At 39.7% G+C, this 21,295-nt stretch overlaps 1 protein-coding gene across 1 annotated transcript in view; it reads left to right on the top strand.

Moving 5' to 3' along the window:
* The window catches only part of DNAH5 (dynein axonemal heavy chain 5), a 292,615-nt gene that overhangs the window by 211,864 nt on the left and 59,456 nt on the right, over positions 1–21,295 (top strand). The window contains exons 56-59 of the mRNA XM_077879556.1: positions 14,691–14,922; positions 16,069–16,183; positions 16,419–16,595; positions 19,614–19,817. Of these exons, the coding sequence (XP_077735682.1) occupies positions 14,691–14,922; positions 16,069–16,183; positions 16,419–16,595; positions 19,614–19,817 (728 nt within the window). The remainder of the gene's footprint in view (positions 1–14,690; positions 14,923–16,068; positions 16,184–16,418; positions 16,596–19,613; positions 19,818–21,295) is intronic.

A 21,295-nucleotide genomic window follows, 5' to 3' on the forward strand; every position in this document is an offset into this window, starting at 1 on the left:
TTCAATCTTGTACTCCCTTGGATTAATTTCCAGTGATTCTAGTCTTTTCCGGGATGTTTGAAGGCTTTGTCTCAGTTGGATATCCAGACATGTTCCAAGATGTCCCAGGAAGCCAGTGAGGTTTTAATTGCTTTGATAGCATTTGTGTTCTTTTCAAAGTGGCTTGGTTAACCTCAGAGTAGTTAAAGCCAGATGTGTCTTGGACATTTTGTTATTGTGGCTGCAGTGCTGGAAATCAAAGAAGAAAACCTTATCCAGCAATCCTCTGATGGTTCCTGTCCTTGAAAAGGGTTAGTGAGAGTGTTCTGTGACTTGGGTCCTTGCTGCTTCCATACTCCAGAAACATGAATGCCTCTCTCCCTCTAAATGAAATTGAACACAGGAGTAGTAGAAGAGATGTTAGACATAATTTAGTTTTTGTTTTTTCAGCTTTTGGTGAGAAATTATCCGTGGATCTTTTAAATGGTAGGGATCTTTAGGTGTCACTCCTTACCAGTTGTATCAGACCCTCGGTGGGGGGCGGCACCCTGGTTCAGGGCAGTGGTTTTCAAACTTTTTGTCTGATAATGTTTTAATAATAATTAAGAAGAGTCCCATTTCTCAGTAAAACCTTCCAGGTGGCCCTAATAGATAAAACAGCGACAAGTGAAGGTGAGGAAGTGTTCTGGAGCTGCCCTCTCAGCCCACATCTGTGCCATGCCCACCTCTGGGTCTCCAGTCTTGCAATATCCACTGTGAAAAACAACTGATTAGCCTAGAACAACCTATCAACCCTTTATAGATGGAGACACTGGGGACAATGAAGCTGAGGGAATAGTCAGAGGTGTAAGAAGCCATTAGGATCAATACCGGGGCTAGAACCCAGGTTATTATGTATAAGTATATATTCTTAGCCACTGTTCTCTCCATACTGCTGTTGACAATAATGGTTTTCCAATCTGTGGCTTTTCAACACAGACTATTTTAACAGACTTGAAGTACACATGTACAGTTTTCTCTTTTGTCTTTTAAAGTTTGAGAAAAGACCAGTGATTTAAAATTTTAAGTCCTATCAAAATGTAAATACAACTAAGGGTAAAACCTTAAAATTCCTTGAAGTAGGGTATAAATGAGAACGCAAATGACAGAATTTAAGAGGTATATTAAAGTTAACTATGAAATATGATAATTAACGTGGAAGTATTTTGTGGAGTATCATCTAAGGTATTATTATGAACAGTAAAATAACAATTTCAGGCGACAAACATTGTAATATACTGTAATTAAGATGATTTAATTTAAATACAGAGCCCTTGCTGCTAGGTGTCTATTTCCATCATCTCTTCTATTACAGGACAAAGGCTGTATTGATCTTTCCTTAGTTAATTTCTCACAGGGCCTCCCTTTTCTTTTAAGTCTCATTGTATCAACCCAAGCCAGGATTCCATGGAGGTCAGGGAAACTGCATTTCTGTGCCCTTGTTTCCTAGCAACTGTCCTGACTTTCAGGGATGCATTTTCTTGTTTGTTTATTGAGAATGTATTTATTGAGCTCCATGCTCTTTATGAAGCCGGGCATAGTGCCATGACAAGGCAGGCTCCTTCCTTCACTCTGGTCCTCTTCCCCGGCAGGCTCATCCTCCATCTCCTGGGTGACACACCCCATCAGCTTTTCTCTCTAGTCTAGTATGTCCTTTGGCTTGAAGTCTGTGCACTGGCTGGCTGCCTGCTTGCTACATTCTCATGGGGGTTTCACAGACTGCTACTCCAAGTGTCTGACCCTGAACTGCCTCCCTCTGGTCCTACCCCCAGGAAGTTCCACCGTCACCCACTAAACTACATGATCAAAGAGCTTTATCTTGAGCATCTGGGCCCTCCTTCAGCTCTCAAGTCTGCTTGATCACCATGTCTTGTTGACTTTATCTTTTAAATATTGGGCGACTGTCTCCAGTGCTTTCCCTCTCATAGATATCCTAGGCCAAGTTGTCATTGTTGCTCACCTGGAAAACCCAAATAGCTTTCTAATGACTTCTCTTGTGTCAGCCATCTGCCATCTATCTCACATTGCTGACAGAAGAATGATAAAAACACAAACCCAACCACACTGTTTTCTACTTAGCACCTTCTATGACTTCCCCTTGCTCTTAGGAAAAATCAAGAGTCTCTAGCTTAGCCTTCTAGGCTGGGAAGAGTGGCCTTGCCCACCTCCCCACCTCCCCCTGAGATCACTTTTTCTTCCTGCTCTGTTCTTGTTCCTTGAACAGGCTGCTTCTTCTTCCCATGAGACACCCTTCTTCTCCATCCTACCAGCACCCTCCTCCCTTTGTTCGGACAATGCTGGCTCAGTCAAACATCCCTGCCTCAGGGGAACTATCCCATTTGCCATCATTCTGTTCCCCACGGAACCTGTTCCCATGTTACCACTTCAAGCACTGTGCTCTTCTTGCCTGGAACTAACCACAGTTTATAAACTTAGTTGTGTGTTTATTTAACTAATGCTGATTTGTTCTGCTAGACTAAAAATCCATGAAGTTAAGGACTACCTGTCTTTCATGCATGATCTTGGCAGTTACCAGTGTCGAATGGTTACAATATTGAATGAATCAGTCTGTCAAAATTCATCATTCTTCTATAGTACAGCCATGACTTACTTGCAGTCTTCTCTAATCCAACACAAACCTTTCCTCTCTTTCCTCCCTCAGATATACCTTTTTTGTTTGTTTTCTGAACATGCACTTTTTTTTTTAAAAGAGAGATAGAACATGGTGAAGAGGGGCAGAGAAAGAGAACCTTAAGCAGGTTCCACACCCAGTGTGGAGCTGACATGGGGCTCGACCTCACAACCCTGAGATCATGACCTACACTGAAATCAAGAGCTAGACACTTAACTGAGCCACCCAGGCACCCCTAAATATGATTTACTCATCATTCTCCTCCACACATTGGCCCGCTCAGATCAAGAATATTTTTGGCTGTCTCCTTTATCTAAATTCCAAAGCTTAATCAGAACTCAGCACACCCTTCATTCTTTCTTTGTTCACTTAGGAATATTTATTTTACTGCCGCCTCTATCATAGACCTCCTGTATCTATAGCACATATACTTTAATTTATATCACACACCTGGGTATTGAGATGTTCTTAGACCTTTGATAATCTGTAATCTTCTGTGGTTATGCCTCCAGTCTGGTCTGGTGTTTACTGTGCTAGCTACAGTAGTGGATAAAATAATTGTAAGATATGAGACATGGGAGAGGCGGGGCAAGACGGCGGAAGAGTAGGGTCCCCAAGTCACCGGTCCCCACCAAATTACCTAGATAACCTTCAAATCATCCTGAAAAATCTACAAATTCGGCCTGATATTTAAAGAGAGAACAGCTGGAACGCTACAGTGAGAAGAGTTTGTGCTTCTATCGAGGTAGGAAGATGGAAAAAATAAATAAATAAGCATCCAAGGGGGAGGAGCCCCGCGAGGAGCCGGGCTAAGGCCGGGGCGAGAGCCTCCAGGACAGGAGAGCCCAGGCCAGAAGAGGCAGGAGCTGCACCAACCTTCCTGGGCGGAAAGGGGCTCGCAGGGAGTTGGAGCAGGACCCAGGGTGGCGGGGATGCCCTCGGGCTCCCGGGGACACTGACAGACACCTGCGCCCCGGGGACAGCGCCACACCCCGTAGCCGAGCTCCCTAAAGGGCTGCAGCGAGCACCCAGCGGGGCCCCGGGAGCAGCTCGGAGGCGGCTGGGGCGGAGGGGGCTGCACGGCCGGGAGCGCAATTCCAGCGGCGCAGGCCCCGGAGCCCAGGGCGCCGGGGGACACAGCCCAGGATCCAGCGCTCCCCCCGGGACAGGCAGAGGCCGGGAGGACACAGGACAGCGAGGACGCTCCTGCCTCCGGGCGGCCCCGAGCTGTGCAGATCAGCACCTTTACCCTCAGGAGCATCCAGGGCCCTGCGGACTGGGAGCTGTGGTAGTTACTGCGGGAGCTGAATCCAGGGCTGCAGAGCTGGGCGCCTCCACTGTTGCTGTTCCTCCTGGTGTCACCTTGTACCTGGGACTGAGCAGGGGCCTCACAGGATAAACAGCTCCCACTGAGCTGTGCACCAGGCAGGGGGCTGGGCAGCTCCCCAGGTGCACACACCTGAGAATCAGCACAGCAGGCCCCTCCCCCAGAACACTAGCTAGAAGGACAGGGGAAAAACAACTTATTCACCAAGCAGCACTGGAAAGTCCCAGGGGATGTCCAGGGATTTACAGTATATAGAATCAGAGTGTACTCCCCATTGTTTTTTGTTTTCTGTTTCACCCCCTTTCACCCCACCCTTTTTCCGTTTTTTTTTTTCTCTCTTTTTCTCCTTTTTCCAGTACAACTTGCTTTTGGCCACTCTGCACTGAGCAAAATGACTAGAAGGAAAAACTCACCACAAAAGGAAGAATCAGAAACAGTCCTCTCTTCCACAGAGTTACAAAATTTGGATTACAATTCAATGCCAGAAAGGCAATTCAGAAGCACAATTATAAAGCTACTGGTGGCTCTAGAAAAAGCATAAAGGATTCAAGAACTTCATGACTGTAGAATTTAGATCTAATTAGGCCAAAATTAAAAATCAATTAAATGAGATGCAATCCAAACTAGAGGTCCTAACCTTGAGGGTTAACGTGGTAGAAGAACAAGTGAGTGACATAGAGACAAGTTGATGGCAAGGAAGGAAACTGAGGAAAACAGAGAAAAACAATTAAAAGATCATGAGGATACGTTAAGGGAAATAAATGAAAGCCTCAGAAGGAAAAAACCTAAATTTAATTGGGGTTCCCGAGGGCACCGAAAGGGACAGAGGTCGAGAAAGTGTATTTGAACAAATCATAGCTGAGAACTTCCCTAATTTGGGGAGGGAAACAGACAATCAGATCCAGGAGATAGAGAGATCCCCTCCCAAAAACAATAAAAACCGTTCAACACCTCGACATTTAATAGTGAAACTTGCAAATTCCAAAGATAAAGAGAAGATCCTTAAAGCAGCAAGAGACAAGAAATCCATAACCCTTATGGGGAGGAACATTAGGGTAACAGCAGACCTCTCCACAGAGACCTGGCAGGACACAAAGGGCTGGCAGGATATATTCAGGGTCCTAAATGAGAAAAACATGCAACCAAGAATACTTTATTCAGCAAGGCTCTCATTCAGAATGGAAGGAGAGATAAAGAGCTTCCAAGACAGACAGGAACCGAAATAATATGTGACCTCCAAACCATCTCTGCAAGAGATTTCCCCTTTAAGAAGAAGTCCAATGGAACAATCCACAAAAACAGCGACTGAATAGGTATCATGATAACACTAAATTCTTATTTTCAATAGTAGCTCTGAACGTGAACGGGCTTAATGACCCCATTAAAAAGGCGCAGGGTTTCAGACTGGATAAAAAAGCAGGACCCATCTATTTGCTGTCTACATGAGACGCATTTTAGACAGAAGGACACCTACAGCCTGAAAATAAAAGTTTGGAGAACCATTTACCATTCGAATGGTCCTCAAAAGAAAGCAGGGGTAGCCATCCTTATATCAGATAAACTAAAACTTACCCCGAAGACTGTAGTGAGAGATGAAGAGGGACACTATATCATACTTAAAGAATCTATCCAACAAGAGGACCAACAATCATGAATATTTATGCTACTAATGTGGGAGCTGCCAAGTATATCAATCAATTCATAACCGAAGTTAAGACAAACTTAGATAATAATACAATCATACTTGGTGACTTGAATATAGAGCTGTCTACAATCGACAGATCTTCTAAGCACAACATCTCCAAAGAAACAAGAGTTTTAAAAGATACAGTGGACCAGATGGATTTCACAGATATTTACCGAACTTTACATCCAAACGCAACTGAATACACATTCTTCTCAATTGCATATGGAACTTTCTCCAGAATAGACCACATACTGGGTCACAAATCAGGTCTTAACCGATACCAAAAGTTAGGATCGTCCCCTGCGTATTTTCAGACCATAATGCTTTGAAACTAGAACTAAATCACAAGAAGAAGTTTGGAAGGATTTCAAACACGTGGAGGTTAAGGACCATCCTGCTAAAAGATGAAAGGGTAAACCAGGAAATTAGAGAAGAATTAAAAAGATTCATGGAAACTAATGAGAATGAAGATACAACCATTCAAAATCTTTGGGATGCAGCAAAAGCAGTCCTGGGGGCGTGAAATACATCACAATACAAGCAGCCATCCAAAAACTGGAAAGAACTCAAATACAAAAGTTAACCTTGCACCTAAAGGAGCTAGAGAAAAAACAGTAAATGATCCTACACCCAGCAGAAGAAGAGAGTTAATAAAGATTTGAGCAGAACTCAACAAAATCGAGACCAGAACTGTGGAACAGATCAACAAAACCAGGAGTTGGTTCTTTGAAAGAATTAATAAGATAGATAAACCATTAGCCAGCCATATTAAAAAGAAAGAAAAAAGACTCAAATTAATAAAATCATGAATGAGAAAGTAGAGATCACCACCAATACCAAGGAAATACAAACGATTTAAAAAACTTATTATGAGCAGCTATACGCCAATAAATTAGGCAATCTAGAAGAAATGGACGCATTTCTGGAAAACCACAAACTACAAAAACTGGAAAGGAAGAAATAGAAAACCTGAACAGACCAATAACCAATGAGGAAATTGAAGCAGTCATCAACAATCTACCAAGACACAAAAGTCCAGGGCCAAATGGCTTCCCAAGGGAATTCTATCAAACATTTAAAGAAGAAACCATACCTATTCTACTAAAGTTGTTCAGAAAGATAGAAAGAGATGGAGTACTTCCAAACTCATTCTATGAGGCCAGCATCACGTTAATTCCAAAACCAGACAAAGACCCAACCAAAAAGGAGAATTATTGACCAATATCCCTGATGAACATGGATGTAAAAATTCTCACCAAGATACTGGCCAATAGGATCTAACAATATATTAAGAAGATTATTCACCATGACCATTATTCATAAATCACCATGATTTATCCCCGGAATGCAAGACTGGTTCAACACTCATAAAGCATTCAATGTGATTGATCATATCAGCAAGAGAAAAAACAAGAACCATATCATATAATCCTCTCAACAGATGCAGTGAAAACATTTGACAAAATACAGCACCCATTCTTGATCCAAACTCTTCAGAGTATAGGGATAGAGGGAACATTCTTCAGCATCTTAAAAGCCATCTATGAACAGCCCACAGCAAATATCATTCCAATGAGGAAACATTGGGAGCCTTTCCCCTAAGATCAGGAACAAGACAGGGATGTCCACTCTCACCACTGCTATTCAACATAGTACTAGAAGTCCTAGCCTCAGCAATCAGGCAACAAGAAGAAATAAAAGGCATTCAAATTGGCAAAGAAGAAGTCAACCTCTCCCTCTTCGCCGATGACATGATACTCTACATAGAAAACCCAAAAGACTCCACTCCAAGATTGTTAGAACTCATACAGCAATTTGGCAGTATGGCAGGATACAAAATCAATGCCCAGAAGTCAGTGGTATTTCTATACACTAACAATGAGACTGAAGAAAGAGGAATTAAGGAGTCAATCCCATTTACAATTGCACCCAAAAGCATAAGATACCTAGGAATAAACCTAATCAATGAAGTAAAGGATCTATACCCCAAAAACTACAGAACACTTCTGAAAGAAATTGAGGAAGACACAAAGAGATGGAAAAAGAGTCCATGCTCATGGATTGGAAGAATTAATATTGTGAAAATGTTAATGTTACCCAGGGCAATTTACAAGTTTAATGCAATCCCTATCAAAATACCATGGACTTTCTTTAGAGAGGTGGAACAAATCATCTTAAGATTTGTGTGGAATCAGAAAAGATCCCAAATAGCCAGGGGAATTGTAAAGAATATTAAAGAAAATCAAAGCTGGGGGCATCACAATGCCAGATTTCAGGTTGTACTACAAAGCTGTGGTCATCAAGACAGTGTGGTACTGGCACAAAAACAGACACATAGATCAATGGAACAGAATAGAGAATCCAGAAATGGACCCTCAACTTTATGGTCAACTAATATTCGATAAAGGAGGAAAGACTCTCCACTGGAAGAAAGACAGTCTCTTCAATAAATGGTGCTGGGAAAATTGGACATCCACATGCAGAAGAATGAAACTAGACCACTCTCTTGCACCATACACAAAGATAAACTCAAAATGGATGAAAGATCTAAATGTGACACAAGATTCCATCAAAATCCTAGAGGAGACCACAGGCAACACCCTTTTTGAACGTGTCCACAGTAACTTCTTGCAAGATACATCCATGAAGGCAAAAGAAACAAAAGCAAAAATGAACTATTGGGACTTCATCAAGATAAGAAGCTTCTGCACAGCAAAAGAAACAGTCAACAGAACTCAAAGACAACCTACAGAATGGGAGAAGATATTTGCAAATGACGTATCAGATAAAGGGCTAGTATCCAAGAGCTATAAAGAACTTATTAAACTCAACACGAAATAAGCAAACAATCCAATCATGAAATGGGCAAAAGACATGAACAGAAATCTCGCAGAGGAAGACATAGACATGGCCAACTTGCACATGAGAAAATGCTCTGCATCACTTGCCATCAGGGAAATACAAATCAAAACCACAATGAGATACCACCTCACACCAGTGAGAATGGGGAAAATTAACAAGGCAGGAAACCACAAATGTGGGAGAGGATGCGGAGAAAAGGGAACCCTCCTGCACTGTTGGTGGGAATGTGAACTGGTGCAGCCACTCTGGAAAACTGTGTGGAGGTTCCTCAAAGAGTTAAAAATAGACCTGCCCTTCGACCCAGCAATTGCACTGCTGGGGATTTACTGCAAAGATACAGATGCAGTGAAATGCCGGGACACCTGCACCCCGATGTTTCTAGCAGCAATGTCCACAATAGCCAAACTGGGAAGGAGCCTCAGTGTCCATCGAAAGATGAATGGATAGAGAAGATGTGGTTTATGTATACAATGGAATATTACTCAGCCATTAGAAATGACAAATACCCACTATTTGCTCCGACGTGGAGGGACTTCTAGGGTATTATGCTGAGTGAAATAAGTCAATCGGAAAAGGACAAACATTATATGGTCTCATTCATTTGGGGAATATAAAAATTAGTGAAAGGGAATAAAGGGAAAGGAGAGAAAATGAGTGGGAAATATCAGAAAGTGAGACAGAACATAAGAGATTCCTAACTCTGGGAAATGAACAATGGGTAGTGGAAGGGGAAGTGGGCGGGGGTTGGGGGTGACTGGCTGTTAGGCACTGTGGGGGCACTTGGCAGGATGAGCACTGGGTGTTATGCTATATGTTGGCAAATTGAACTCCAATAAAATAAAATAAAATAAAATTTCTGCTGATTTGAAAAAAAAAAGTTGAGACATGGCACCTTCACTTAATAAATATAAAACCTTGTTGGGAAAACCAACAACTATACACCTAATATTAACCTGGAACTTATCTTATGTTATTTGGATAGAATACATCTGTGGGTATAGGAAATACCTAATATACTTAGGTATTTAAGTGTTATTCTCTTTGGAAAATTAGCCACATGGTTTCTGGAAACAACCTTATATAAGTTGTCTTCAGGATGCTGATTCTAAATTAAATTATTATTTTCAGCCACATTAGTAAGGAAATAGTTTTGTTTGTGTTAGTATATTTCATTTAGATTATACTGAATATTTCCTATAAAAGTATTAAGTCAGGTGGCTCAGTGGCTTAGCGCCACCTTCAGTCCTGGGTGTGGTCTTGGAGACCCGGGATCGAGTCCCATGTCAGGCTCCCTGCGTGGAATGGAGCCTGCTTCTCCTTCTGCCTGTGTCTGTGCCTCTATCTCTCTCTCTGTGTGTCTCTCATGAATAATTAAATAAAAATTTTAAAAAAGTATTAATCTATTGTATATTTCTATAATTAGTTAATATTATTAATTAATATTTTATTCTTTAAGATAGATTTTAGTTTTGTTTTTAAACCAGCTTATTGAGGTATGAATGATATACAAAAAGCTATATACGTAATTAAAATATACAACTTGATGAATTTTGAGTAAGTAAACACTCATGGGACCATCACAATCTATGCCATAAATATATCCATCACCTCCAAATGTTTCCTTCTGCCTTCTTTTATTGTTATTATTATTTTGTGATAAGAATACAACATAAGCTCTCTTACAGGTAATTTTCGGTATACAAACAGTGTTGTTAGCGATAGGCATCATGCTGTGAAGTAGACCTGTAGAACTTACTCATTTTCTATAACTAAAACTTTGTACTTCTTGATTTTTTGATTGGGAGGAGGAGGAAATGATACCCTCTCCCTGTAGCCCCTGGCAATCAGAGTTCTACTTTTCTGCTGCCATGAGCCTGACAATTTCAGATTCCTCTTATAAGTGATGTCATGTAGTACTTGCCCTTCTGTGTCTAGCTTATTCACTTAGCATAATGACCTCCAGCTTCATCCATATTGTTGCAAATGCAGGATTTCCATCTCTTTTTAGAGACTGAATAAATTTCCACTGCATGTATATCCATTTATACATCAACAAACATTAGTTGTCTTCATGTCTTGGCTACTATAAATGGTGCTGCAGTGAACATGGGAGCACAGATTATGTCTTTGAGATAGTGATATTTCTTTCCAGGTATATGTGCCTGGAAGTGAAATTGTTGGATCATATGATAATTCTATTTTTATTTTTATTTTATATTTTATTAAGATTTTATTTATTTATTTTTAGAGAGAGAGGAAGAGAGAGAATGTGTGAGCAGGGGGAGGGGCAGAGACAAAGGGAAAGAGAATCTTGAGCAGACTCCATGCTGAGCATGGAGCCCTACATGGAGCTTGATCCCACAACCCTGAGATCATGACTTGAGCTGAAACCAAGAGTCAGATGCTGAACCAACTGCCACCCAGGTGCCCCTGTATTTTAATTTTTAAGGAACCCTCACACTGTTTCCCACGTGGCTGCATCAGTTTGCATTCCCACTAATAGTGCACATGGGTTCCCTTTTCCCCATACCCTTGATGACACTTGTTATTGGGGGTGGGGGTCTTTTTTTTTTTTTTAATAACAGTCATCCTAACTGGTGTGAAGTGATTTTGATTCGCATTTTCCTGATGATTAGTGATGTTTTTTTATATACCTGTTGTCCATTTGTATATCTTCTCTGGAGATTGCTCTTTTCAATTCCTTTGCCCATTTTAATCAGATTACTTTTTTTTTTTTTTTGCTATTGAGTTGTAGGAGTTCTTTATTTTGTATATTAATCCTTTATCAGAGGTATGGTTTGCAAATATTTTCTCCCATTCCATAAGCTACTTGTTCATTTCTTAGTTGCTTCCCTTGCCACATAGAAGATTTTTTTTAGTTTGATGTAGTCCCACTTTGTTTTTGCTTTTGTTGCCTGTGCTTTTGGTGATTGCCAAGATCAAAGTCAGGAGCTTACCTATTATGTTTTTTTTTCTAGGAGTTTTATGGTTTCAGGTCTTACGTTTAGGTCTTTAATCTATTTTGGTTTGATTTTTTTGTGTATGGTGTAAGACAAGGCTCCAGTTTCATTCTTTGGCACATAGATATCCTGTTTTCCCAGCACCATTTAGTAAAAGAGACTATCCTTTCCCCACTATATGTGTTATTGGCAGCCTCAGTTGACTGTATATGTTTGTGTTTATTTCTGGACTTTCTTCTGTTTCTTTGGTCTATATGCCTATTTGTAATGCCAGTACCATACTGTTTTGATTAGTGTGACCTTGTAATACATTTTGAAATCAGGAAGTGTGATGCCTCCAGCTTTGTTCTTTCTCAAAATTGCTTTGGCCATTTGAGGTTTTCTGGGCATTTAAAAAATAATAATTCTTCCAAATTATAAGTACATGATGTCTTTTGATATATTTGTGTTTAATTTCTTTCATTTGTATTTTATAGTTTTAGTATTGCAAGTCTTTCATATCCTTTGGTAGAGTTTATTCCTATGCATTTTATTCTTTTTGATGCTATTATAAATTAGATTATTTTCTTAGTTTATTTTTTGGATTGTTGTTACTGTTATTATTTTCTGGCTTAAAGATGCTCAGAAGGCTAATCCTAGATTTTGTAGTATTTTAATAACTAAAGTGCTTTTGGAAAAAATATGAGTTTTTTATATATGTGAATTAAAATTGACTAAGTCTTTTGATGAAACATTTAAAGAAAAAAGAGAAAACCAGAGAGGTAGTTGCTCAAACAGCTTCTGAGTGAGCTGTTGCTCACCTTTCTGTGGCTACCAAGAAAATGTAGAGCTGTGCAGTCCAGGATGATGCCATTGTGGGATCTTATTCCTTCTGTCTTGCTGTCATCTCAGGATGTGGCTCTTACTCTTATAGGCACAGGGTAGCTGCTGCATCCCTAGGCATCATGTTTGTTGATGCACCATGAAGTTTGCCTTTTATTTCAGGACAACATTCTTCCCTAAGAACTTTCGTCTACATGTCATTGGCTTGAACCAGGTCGCCCCTACTTATAAGAGAGTCTGGGGAATCAAAGGATTTTAGTTGGACAGATTGTTACCCTGAGCAAAATAGAGATTCTTTTAGTAGCAGAGAAGAGATGGCTGGAAAGGCAACTAATACACCTTTTTCACTTTGTGACTTCAGTTCTTTAAATGAAGTAGAAATTCAAGGAACCAAAATTCAGGGACTGAGGCCAGCATTCTCTCTCTCCCACACATACCTCATCTCATTTCCATCAGGTGACATGAACACACATTATCAAAATATACTCCACACCAACCCCAGGCATCATTCTGAAGGTGGGTCCCAAAACTGGCATTGCTGCTTTGGTGATTAGATAATGAAGATGACCTTGGAAGAGTTTTCCATGGCCTCTTCCTTGAGTCTTAGCAGGTGTGGGCCCCCTCTAGGTGAAAGCAACCTGACTCTTCATAAACTTTCTTGCACCAGAGATTGAAGTCTTTGGGAAAATATGTTTGAATCCACCCTCTTTTTATTCTCTGACTTTTTTGGAAAGAGAAAAAGAACACTTGCTACATTAAGAAAGTCACCATTTTTTATACTCTCTGATCATATAAGAAAAAAAAATCGTTGTTATATAGTAAATACAAGGGAATTTTCGGAAAGTGGGAATCCTTTCCCACTTACACAAGTGGTGTATCCTTCCTGAGGATACACCATAATGCCAGGTGAAGCACTTAGTATCATGCCTGCACATGGTGAATATTGCAGCTGTTGGAGTTAATACCTACAAAAACTTTATCATAGGCAAGGATTATTCTTATGTTTCCAGTGCCTTGACTTAAACTCCCTGGAATTTAAAATGTTCTTTGTAGAGGTTGCTTAACTCATGAGAAAATATGACTTCTGAGTCTTTATTGCCTTTCAGTGTATGTGGTAAACTATGTTCATAACCAAGCTGATGAATGGTACCTATTATTTACATAGATATAAATAAATACTGCCCCACAATTACTGCTTTAAGAACTTAATTCAATGATCAGTTACTGATCATTTTTTATTTCTTTCCCAACTGTCACCTGATAGGTTTGATTCCTTCATTTTCCTTCCGTTTTTATTGGCTGTATTTCTGTTTGCAACCCTTATGTACATTATTCAGTACTTTCAGTACTTTTCAAGGAAATCCTTAGCTGGTTATGATCATATTTATTTATTTATTTATTTATTTTAAAAAATATTTTATTTATTTATTCATGAGAGACACACAAAAAGAGAGACAGAGACACAGGCAGAGAGAGAAACAGGCTCCATGGAGGGAGCCTGATGTGGGACTCAATCCTGGATCCCAGAATCACAACCTGAGCTGAAGGCAGACCCTCAACCACTGAGCCATCCAGGCTTCCCTGGTTATGATAATTTTTAACTGTATCATTTACAACCTTTGTAAATTCTTTAGAGTTGAGACCAAGTTTCACACCAGTGTCACTCCATGGCCCCATCACAGGGGCAGACATGCAGCAGATGTGTGATGTGTATGTGGTGATTGATTAGCTCTGACTTTATGACCTATTCCTATAATAGGAAATGCTGCCTTAGAATTGGTCCCATGATTGGCACCAGATAAAGGGTGGGAAGATAAAGGTCTTTTTAAAACATTTTTAAAGGACGCTGTAAATTAGAACTGACTGCCAATGGCCAGCTGCCACTTTTGAGAACAAGATGGCCCAGGCATACAAAAATGTAGTGACAAACATTCCCATACCAAATGCAGTCAGAACCTGGGGGGATAAAAGGTATGACAGGTTCTGCGTTTAAAAATAAATGGGCTTGTTAAATATGAGTACCAGGTGGGCACTGATTTCTAAGTTATTTGTACCACTTTGGTCCTTATGTAAAGCATAGAACAGGCTGGCTGCTTACCAGAACCTGCAGCCGTGCAGAAGAGACTTCTTTGCATAAATACCAGAAAACAAAGACTGATGATAGTCTTGAGCTCTGTTCTAGTTTTGCACATGAAAGGGAAAATAAAATTGTTGAAGTCATAGGCTTGGGGCCAAAAATGCTGACAAATATGTACCTCAATGGGGCTATAAAAATGGTGTGTACTCCCAAGAAATGTCTAAATCCTTCAATAATAGCCAGTTAACTTTTCAAATGGTAATTCATGTTCATATTTCACCCATTGCCATCTTTATTCGTTCTAGTGTCTGAACACTTCCTGTCTTCCTATGATATTGACTGCAGTTTGGAAACCAAGAAGGAAGTGGTCCAGTGCATGGGCTCCTTCCAGGATGGGGTAGCTGAGAAGTGTGTTGATTATTTCCAGAGATTCCGACGCTCTACTCATGTGACTCCCAAGTCATACCTCTCTTTTATTCAGAGCTATAAGTGCACATACAGAGAAAAGCATGTGGAAGTGCACACTCTGGCCAACAGGTGAGTGTGAAGTTCAGATATAAAATTATTTTAAAGCAGTGGCTGTCAACTGGGGGAAAATTTGCTCCTAGGAAGCATTTTGCAGTGACTAGGAGGAGCATTTTTGTTTGTTACAACTTAGGTGGTAGGGGCTGGCAAGGGGTGCTACTGGCATCAGATGAACAGAGATCAGGGATGCTGTTAAATATCCTCCAGTATACGAGGTAGCCCCCCACAGCAAAGAATCATCCAGTCCCAAATGCCAACAGTGCTGAGTCTAAGACACCCTCCTCTCAAGTCTATTCAAAGGATTATTCCATGATTGCTAGAAGCTTTATTCTTGCCCAGTAGAATTAAATGTTGCCCAGTGTTTTATGTGGCCTACCTCTTGTTATAATACTGAATGACATAATGGTAGAAATACTTCCCGCCTCCCTCTTCTCTCCCACTTTTCTGGGGTCTAGGGTAGGAGAATCTGGCCGATGCTAATTTTCACTGCATGGTGAATACCCTACTACCCTGGAGGCTGTTCTAGGTTTCACTACTCTGCCCTGCTCTTTTATGAACACTTAGAGCTCCTGCCTGCATATGGCCAGAACCAGCCAGAGCTGCTCCCTAAGAGTCCCTGGGTGGGAGATTGTGCTGACTGACTCTGTGAGCTCCAGTCTTTGAGGTCACATCATCTCAGGCCCAGATAGTCAGTGGTCTCTTCATAGGTTGTTCTAATGACTTCAAATTTGTTTCTTTCCTTGATCCCAAATCTTTCTTCTTTTAACTTGTCTTTTTTTTTTTTTTTAAACAGTAGTTATTTATTTTCCTTCTTCTGTGATAGGGCTTCAAGCATTTGAAGTCTATTGTCATTTAATTAAACTTCATTAAAGGTGAATCCTGCATGATACAGATTCTAGACCCACCATCGTTCTTCATGCTATGCAGTGTCATAACGGGGTCATGCTCCCACGTGTGGTCTATGAAAAACTTTCAAATGTGTTCCGTCTGGCATCAACTCTGGGTGTATATTTCTTTTTGTCAAGCCCTCTTGGATTGCTATTTGCACATATGCTCATTCTTCAAATAGAACTATTACTATCTTTATTAATCAGTGCTTGGAAAATGTGGCTGAATACAACAAATTTTAATATGGCTTGCTTGGATTTTCAATCCTAGAATGAATACTGGATTGGAAAAGCTAAAAGAGGCCTCAGAGTCTGTTGCAGCCCTGAGCAAAGAACTGGAAGTGAAAGAAAAGGAGCTTCAGGTGGCCAATGATAAAGCTGACATGGTGTGTGGGCACTTGTGCATGTGCCGTATTTGTTTTAAATTCCTAGTAATAAATGTTAATGACGTATGCATATTGACTACATTGTAACCATGAAAATATAAATTACTTCCAAGAGAATGCAGTACTCTTAATTTTATTGTGAAATATTTTATAAGTGGGCAAAATCAATAAACCAAGGAAAAATGTTTATCTTTCAGATTGACAAGGTATTTTTTAAAATTTTATATTGAATTAGGTCTTAAAAGAAGTGACAATGAAGGCACAGGCTGCCGAAAAGGTCAAGGCTGAGGTACAGAAGGTGAAGGACAAAGCCCAAGCCATTGTGGACAGCATCTCTAAAGATAAAGCCATTGCTGAAGAAAAACTGGAAGCAGCAAAACCAGCATTAGAAGAAGCAGAAGCAGCCCTGCAGGTAAATCTATGTGATAGGACAGATGTCAAGTTCAGTATCTAGGATGAGGACAGAGGAGATGAGTAACAGCAAGGAAATGTTCTACTGCTTCAGACCAAAGGTCTCTTCACTGGCACAATTGCAAGTAATATTTTCTGCAGGGAGATGTTAGTAGGTCTTTATAGATTTTGCACTTGCTACTTCACATCTCATTTTCTTCACTCATGAATGATGGGCAATGTCATATATTGATGGTCAGGAGTCCTGGGTTCTCTTTTCCACTCTGTCACTAGTGACATTGGGAATGTCACATAGAATTTCTAAGATAACATTTCCCTACTTGTTCATTGAGGATGCTGGAGTAGGTCTGTAAAGTATGGTGTTTTCTGAGTGTATCCACGAATTAGTATCCAAATACTAATGTGGCTTGTTAATGGAGGGTTTCGAGCAGGCTCTGACAGTTGTTCAACGCAATCATGTGACAAGAACAGAAAGAGGGAAATTAGAAAGAAGGTTGGATTCTGAGAAAATATGAGTTTAATGAAATGGGCCAGAACTTATAGGGCTAGTCAAATGCTGAAGACTCAATGTAAGATTCTTTGGACTCAATTTTAGATTACTTCTTCTTCAGTCTTGCTCATCTATTGTTGTATGTTATTCATTCCTGGCTGGAGAAATGAAGCCCTGGTGCTCTGTCCATGGCTAATTCAGGTTCTAGAACCTCAAATGAGCATGCCTCATTACTTGATAATGTAATTTTTTAAACTTTATTGTAAGCTCACCGCCTAAAACACTTCTCAATCTTTTTGATCCAAGTTGAGTCTTTAAGCTTCCTGAGCAATATACAGATATGAATGTCTACTCTTTTGAGACAATAAAGATATTGCCTTCTCCTATATCTGTCCAACTTTTTTTTTAAGATTTATTTATTTATTTATGATAGACATAGAGAGAGAGAGAGAAAGAGGCAGAGACACAGGAGGAGGGAGAAACAGGCTCCATGCCGGGAGCCCGACGTGGGACTCGATCCCGGGACTCCAGAATCACGCCTTGGGCCAAAGGCAGGCGCTAAACCACTGAGCCACCCAGGGATCCCCTCTCTCCAACTTTCCACACTACTCTTATTGGGATATATCTTTACTTTCTGCTCCTTTGTTTCTTCTTTCTCTGGCTACACTGTGCTTCTTTATCACCGAATGGGTCTTCAGTCTCTCTCGAGTTTGTGGGCTCCTCATCTGCCCCTTTAAAAAAAAACTAATTTATCAATGTATGACTGTCATGTAAAAAGCTGTACATGTGTAATGTATACAACCTGAGAGTTTGGGAATTAAGTGTATACCCGTGAAACCATCCCCACCTTCAAATCCATTGACATGTCCATCACCTCCCAAAGATCCCCCCTCCCCACACCGCTCCCTTTAATATTATTGTTGCTGTTTTATGTGTTAAAAACATTTAACATCATATCTAAAATCTGCCCTCTTGACAAATTTGAATATATAATACAGTATTAACTATAGGCACTGTGCCATGTAGTAGCTGTTCAGAATTTATTTATTCTGTATAACTGAAAATCTGTACCTCTTGACCATCAGCTCCCCATTTCCTCCTCCTGCCAGACCTGACAACCACTGTTCTATTCTCTGCTTCTATGAATCTTGACTATTTTAGGTTCCACATAAATGGAATCATATAGTATTTGTTTTCCTGTATTTGGTTTATTTTACTTGGCAAAATGGCCCCTAGGTCTGTCCATGTTGTTTCAAATGGCATGATTTCCTTTTTTTTTTTTTTTTAAAGACTGAATAATATTCCATTGTACATAGGCACTCACACACACACACACAGAAAGACACACACACTTGCACATGCATACACTCTATCATCTATCTATCTATCTATCTATCTATCTATCTATCTATCTAATTATCTATCTATCTATCTATCTATCTATCTATCTATCTCTTGCATTTCTTTATCCACTCATCCATTGGTGGATATTTAGATCGTGTCTATATCTTGGCTATTGTAAATAATGCTACAGTGAACATGGGAATGCAGATCTCTTCAAGATCCTGAACCCCACCCACTCCCTTTTTGAGGGGCATCTTGGCTTTAGACTAAGAGTCTCTGATCAACAGAGAGAATATATTGATAGTGTAAAGACACTTCTAAACCTTTACTGAGCTCATGATACCTAATGGCATCATGGAAACTGAGCATATGGCATCTTAGATCATGTTTGCACTCTCTCTCTGTCTCTCTCTCAAATAAATAAATAAATAAAATCTTAAAAAAAAGATCTGGAAGAGATGAGTGTACATGATTTGTCCTAGAAATAGGACTGTATCAGATTATTATGCTTAGTATTTTTCTAAAAATTATTCCACAGTGTAAGAGATAAAGCAGTTATCAGCAACCGCAATCATTCTACGTGACTATTAAGTAATTTACTCTCTCAGAATCTCCATACTAGAATGGGACAGGACTTATCTGAGTTCTTGAAATTCGTATTGCTTAAGTTCCATCAATTTAAAGGTAATTTCCCAGCTCAGAAACCTCTAATTATTCAATCTGTCAGCCCTGGGGCTACCTGTCGGTGTCAGCCCATTGTGACAAATCTGGGGGGATGCTAAAGAGGCAGATTCTTGACCCATATAACTAATGAGTAGAAAGCACTGCACATACTAGAGTTGAGAATTCCTTGTAGCTCCCTGAGTGCTGAGTATTCTTTTTCTTTCAGATTACACTTTTTTTTTCCTGACACAGAGTGGTCTGTATGTTTTTAAAGAAGTCACAGCTCCTTAGCTACTCACCAGCATTTCCCTCACTGTCTCCTCTTGCTGTCAGTTTGAATTGTAAAAGTTTGAACTTTTTAGGACATGTGTTTCTTTGGGATTAACTATGCATCTAAACATTATGACTCTGAATCTAACTCAAAAATGCTTGCTTTCCTCTGTCAAAATAGCACTTAGAGATTATAGGTTTGTTCACATTTTCTTTTCTGAGATTGGATGATGACCTCCTCTCATCTCACAGACCATCAAGCCTTCAGACATCGCCACTGTCCGCACGTTGGGCCGACCCCCTCACCTCATCATGAGGATCATGGATTGTGTGCTGCTCCTGTTTCAAAGGAAAGTCAATGCAGTGAAAATTGACCTGGAAAAAAGCTGTACAATCCCTTCCTGGCAGGAATCTTTAAAACTCATGACTGCAGGAAACTTTTTACAGAACTTACAGGTTGGTAGCTCAATAATGATGGACTGAGAGGGGACTCAGACTTCATTAGAGTGTCTGAGCCCTTTAGTAGAATAAATTTCAGAAAAGAATTTATTGCACAAACATACAAAAATTTTTTACCATCTTTATTGAGGTATAATCACATATAAAAATTCTCTATATTGGGGGATTTATAGTGTTTGCCAATTTCCACGGTGTAAATATCCCCACAATGGCCAATTTCAAGCTACCAAAATGATCTTGCTGAATGAATGTAGGGCTGGGGAGAGGTACATAGTCGAATATAAGGTATGTACCACCTTGTAGATACAATAGATATAGATGACCTCAAAACATAGATGGTAAAATGTAGTAAAATAATAGAAAGTGTTTACTTTTACTATGCATTATTTTTATTTTAAGGGAAATTTATGTAACTAAGTTTATATAAATTAATTCTTAATAACAGTTCTATTTAACAAGCAGTATACAGAATTCCTGAAAATTTAGCAATGTTTCCTCATGAGCTTGTATGAACAAGCACAGTGTGAAATCCTGTAATACATTTCAATTTATTTGTCCATTGGACTGTTGATGGATTTTTGGGTTGTTACCAGTTTTGGCTATTGTAAATAAAGCTACTATGATAGTTGGTCTATAGGTCATTTGGTGGGTGTATTTGCATTTCAGTTGGCTCTGTACTCTGGAATGGGATTTCTGGGTCTTTGATTTTACATTTTTTAATAGCTGTAAGTTTTCTTTGATTGGAGTATAGTTGACACATGTTACATGTTTTTCAGGTGTACAATAGTGATTAGACAATTCTGTACATTGTGCTATGCTCATCACAAATGTAGCTACCATCTCTATACATTTAAACAGCTTTATATAGAGTGCCAAAGAGTTTTCAAAAATAGCTGTGTCAGTTTACACATCTGCCAGCAGTAAGTTGTTCTACTTTTTTAAAAAAAATATTTTTATTTAAATTCAATTTAGTTAACTTAGAGTGTATTATTAGTTTCAGGGGTAAAATTTAGTGATTCATCAGTTGCATATAATAGCCAGTGCTCATCATGTCACATGCCCTCCTTAATGCCCATCACCCAGTTACCCCATCCCCCCAGGCACCTCTCTTACAGCAACTCTCAGTTTGTTTCCTATGATGAAGAGTCTCTTATGGTTTGTCTCCCTCTCTGTTTTCCTCTTATTTTATTTTTCCTTCCTTTCCCTATGTTCATCTGTTTTGTCTCTTAAATTCCACATATGAGTAAAATCATATGGTATTTGTCTTTCTCTGATTTACTTGTTTCACTTAAGGTAATACCCTCTAGTTCTATCCATGTCCTTGCAAATGGCCAGATTTCATTCTTTTTTGATGGCTGAGTAATAATAGATTGTGTATATATACCACAGCTTCTTTATCCATTCATCAGTCGATGAATGGAGGGGAGGTGACACTCTGAGTGTATGTGGTACTGATTGAGTGCATGTGGAATGGC

The sequence above is a fragment of the Canis aureus genome, chromosome 31, assembly GCF_053574225.1.
Source record: "Canis aureus isolate CA01 chromosome 31, VMU_Caureus_v.1.0, whole genome shotgun sequence".
NCBI classification, from domain to species: domain Eukaryota; kingdom Metazoa; phylum Chordata; class Mammalia; order Carnivora; family Canidae; genus Canis; species Canis aureus.